We start from the raw sequence: 3,801 nt of genomic DNA, 5'->3' as shown, positions 1-3,801 counted from the left end.
CAGGCCTTGCCCCTTCCGTTGTAGGGACCTTGATCTGAACATGGGAGGAGGCTCAGCAAGAACAAGCTCTCTGCTCCCAGCGGGCATAGGCGGGTTGAGGAGCCCAAGAGGGCTCTAGGCCCAGGTTTCCTCTTGGATAAGTGAGCAGAATAAAATTCAACATATTAAAAGCTATCCTTTCTGGCCTTGGCCTTCACTTCATGCCCTGAATGGCCTGCGGAGTGATCTACTCTTTATGCCTAGCTCAGGGGCTCCAGGAGACCTCTCCAGTCTTTGGTTAACTGTGACCGACCGGGTGTAGCCAGCCCGCAACTGGCTGGAGTTCCTTATTCCAGCCCCGGGTGGGTGGAAGGTAGATAGTTCCAGAAGAAAAGAGCGGCATGGGGGTGGGGACCCCGGTACTGCCACTTCAAAGCAACCCTCTCCCGGGTGCCCTCCTAGACTGACTGAGAGCTCATCCCTCAGCCCTGGCCACTCAGCCGCCCAAGGAAAAGAGTGCCCACCACCGGGTACTTGGCCTCCTGGAAGAGGTTCTCCTGGCTGCCGTGGGGCTACAGTGCCAACTAGGACTGCGGGGAGGAAACTCCTTCCCTGGTCAGAGGGGCATTTGGGGTGGAGGGACAGCCGGTATAGTCGTGGAAGATCGAGGAAAGCACCCGGGGGAACAGGCATGTCCGCTGCCTAACTCAGCGGGTGGACTGGCCTTCTTTGGTCTGAGGTGTCACAGAAATAGGACTAGGGCTCTGGAGAAGCTTGGGTTCCGAGGCCCTGGCTTCTACAGAGAAGGAAGGTGTGCGCCTTCTCCCAGCGGGAGGCGGGAGCAAGGAGCAAGAACCCCGGCAGACCCTCACATCACCCCTTCCTGGAGAACTAGGGCCGGGCTTCCTGTTAAACCAGGACACCCAGCCCAGGCCAATCCATCCCTCCGTGAGTCCCCCCCACCCCGAGTTTTTCTTGTTCCTTCCTTTTGACAGGTCAAAGCTGCTCAATTTTCTTCTGTAGACGCTACAAACTAAATGGGTGTCTCGGCCTCGGACTGATGGTGGTGGTGGTGGTGGTACGAAATACAGACTGGCCCATCTACATCACCGTCACTTTATTGTATTGTCACCGTTAACTTAACTATAAATACTACAGTGGGGAGCAAGATGCAGGCGGCCTCTGACCGCGCGGGGCTGCGAGAACCCGCGTGCCCCGCCAGTCCCCAGGCGCCGACCCTCTCGGCTCTGTACACTATTTACAGCTCCTCGTTCCTCTTTCTCGACCCCCTCCCGCAAGGCAGCGCGTGTGCAAGAAGTAGCATCGTCTGACTGTGCAAGTCCTTGAGTCAGGCAAGCGCCACGGCCATCCCGCGGCCGTCAGCTGTCCGAGTCCAAATCGCTTTTACCTTCCTCTTCCCTCTTCTCCGGCGACGCCTTCGACGACGTCTTGTTCCACTTCTCAGCGTTTTCCGACTCTTCGGATGAGGACCGCTTCTGCCGCCTCCATTTGGCGCGGCGATTCTTAAACCAGACCTGTTGCGCAAGTGAGCACAGAACAACAGTTAAGGGGCGCTTGCCCCACCGCCAGCACACCCGGGGGCTCCGTGTGGCCGCGGGATGATCGGGCGTGGAATCGCGAGCAGGACACCGAGCGCACACCAACAAAAGGAGCGGAGCCACTAGCTCGGGCTTCCGCGTTTTCTCCCGACTTCCTGGGCCTAAAGCGCCCTCCAGCCTCCAGGAGGCCACCGGGAAGTTTTTAAAGTTTAGGGAGCTTGGAGGAGGGCTGGGCCAACCCGCCTGGGGCCAACCCGCCCGGGGCCCTGCTCCCTGCGAAGGACCACTAGACACCGCCGACGGGCTGGGCGCCTACCTCCACTTTCTCCTCTCGGAGATGCACCTTCCGGGCCAGCTGCTCGCGCGTGCCCACGTCCGGGTACTTGGTCTCCTGGAAGAGGTTCTCCAGCGCTTCGAGCTGTTCGTCGGTGAAGATGGTGCGGTGCCGCCGCTTCCTCCGGCAGTGCAGTTGGTTGAGGAGCTGCAGCTCGGTGCGCGACAGCGTGCCCACGTTCATGTAGGGCAGCATCTGGTGCGGCACCGGCGACACCAACACCGAACCTGGGCCCTCGTAGCCTGCGGCAAGCGGGGCGCACAGTCAGCCGCCTCCCTCGTCACCGCGCGCACGCCCGCCGGCCAGCCCGCAATCCTCTGCCACTTAAAAAACAGCTACAAAGGGGTCGAGGTGCCGGAAAATGGGAGGGATCATCCCCCCTCAAGCCCCAGAGCCAGTCGGGGAATTTAAAAAAACAAACTTTCCCCACGGCAGGCACTAAATTATGGCCTGGGCGTGGAATCCTAACCCGGACACTACGCGAGTTACTTTCGCTAACTCGCGAAAAGTTTGCAGTAAGGCGTGTGCAAACTCCGCCAAAAGAGGGTTTGCAAGAGGAAAAGTTTGTGCCAGGTGACCAAAGCAAGCGCCACCATCCCAGGGACTAACGACAGCGCTAGGTTGCCAAGGCCCGAACGAGCGCGACCATACCTGAAGGCGTCGGGACGCAGGAGCACTGCTGGGCGCCCAGCGGCTGCACGGCCCCGCAGCAGGCCGGGCCCACGGGCGCCGCCTGCACGTGCAGCTGCCCGTAGAAGTAGTTGTTGTAGCCTAGGCGGGAGCCGCCGACAGCGGCCGGGAGGCCCGCGCCGCCGGGGGCCACCGGGCGCTGGTAGAAGGCGCCGTAGTCCGAGGAGGTGCCTCCGCTGGCGCCGTAGAGAGAGTCCCCGTGCAGGGCCGGGAAGACGACCGGAGCCGCGGCGCTGGGCGCCACCGGCAGCACCGAGTCCTTGCAGCGCGGCCGGGCGGCCAGGATGTTGTCGATGCTGAACATGCTGGCGGGCATCCCCGAGACCCGCGCCGGGACCAGAGGGCAGCGGGGACACGCAGAGGAAAATGCCTCAAAGTGGGGTGTCCACTCTCTTCCTACGACCGACCAAACCGAAAGAGAGCGCCGGCGAGCGTGCAGCCCCGCGCCCCTCCCCGCCCCCTGCGTCCGCTCGCCCTCCTCCCGCCCGCCCCTCGCTGCAGCGCTCGCTGAACTCAACCCGCGGGTAGGACGAGCTCGGACCAGCTGAACCTCTTGTTGGTTTTATACCGAGTCGACGTCATCCTGGATTTAGTTCCTGGTAATATGCAGATGACAAACAGAACCAGATTTGGCCTTTTCTTCTCCTTTGGGTGGGGGGAGGTTTTCCAGGGGAGGGGGAGAGGTGCCAAGGGGAGGGGGTGACAGAGCCTGAGAAGAGATTGTGGATTGAGAATTAATGAAATTAACCTAATCTTTTCCCTTCGGCAGCCCCGCCGCGGGCCGGTCGAGCTGGGCGGGCGGCCTAATTGCCCTGGTTAATCTCATTAATTCCATTGTACTGCCGCAGTTAACAACTCCCGCCGCCCGACCTCTCCGCCCCCACCTTTTTTTCTCAGATTGGGTCCTATTATTGGGTGCGATTTCCTCTGCCTTTAGCTCAAATTCATTGTGGCCGGTTTTACTTTGGGGCTACTTCTTTCGGAATTTGTTTTGTTTTAGAAAATGTGAGTGAGTGTGTCCTTCCTCGACTAGGATCGAAAATTCCGCTCCTCCTTGGGCCTAATTTCAACTCCTTCTCTCTTTTTTAATCTTTAAAGTTCTCTTCCCAATCAGCTGGTTAATTCCCACCCCCCACCCCGGCCTTTTGTTTTTGCAAAAGTCAAAATTTGTAAAGCAAAAACGATGAAAGAAAAGGTGCACTGTATTTTCTAAAATATTTCTCTCTCTCTCTCTCTCTC

General features: G+C 59.4%; 1 protein-coding gene across 1 annotated transcript; it reads right to left on the bottom strand.

Annotated features, from left to right (window-relative positions):
- Nucleotides 1-1,143: 1,143 nt before the first annotated feature.
- Nucleotides 1,144-2,878, bottom strand: Gsc (goosecoid homeobox). Its single transcript, XM_026411787.2, has 3 exons — nt 2,524-2,878; nt 1,855-2,114; nt 1,144-1,514 (listed from the first exon to the last, which is right to left on the bottom strand). The coding sequence occupies exons 1-3, from the start codon at nt 2,876-2,878 to the stop codon at nt 1,359-1,361; spliced, it is 771 nt and encodes a 256-aa protein (XP_026267572.1). The 3' UTR covers nt 1,144-1,358.
- Nucleotides 2,879-3,801: the final 923 nt, after the last annotated feature.

This window comes from Urocitellus parryii, chromosome 6 (genome assembly GCF_045843805.1).
Source record: "Urocitellus parryii isolate mUroPar1 chromosome 6, mUroPar1.hap1, whole genome shotgun sequence".
NCBI classification, from domain to species: Eukaryota; Metazoa; Chordata; class Mammalia; order Rodentia; family Sciuridae; genus Urocitellus; species Urocitellus parryii.
This window is presented reverse-complemented; position numbering and strand designations above follow the sequence as displayed.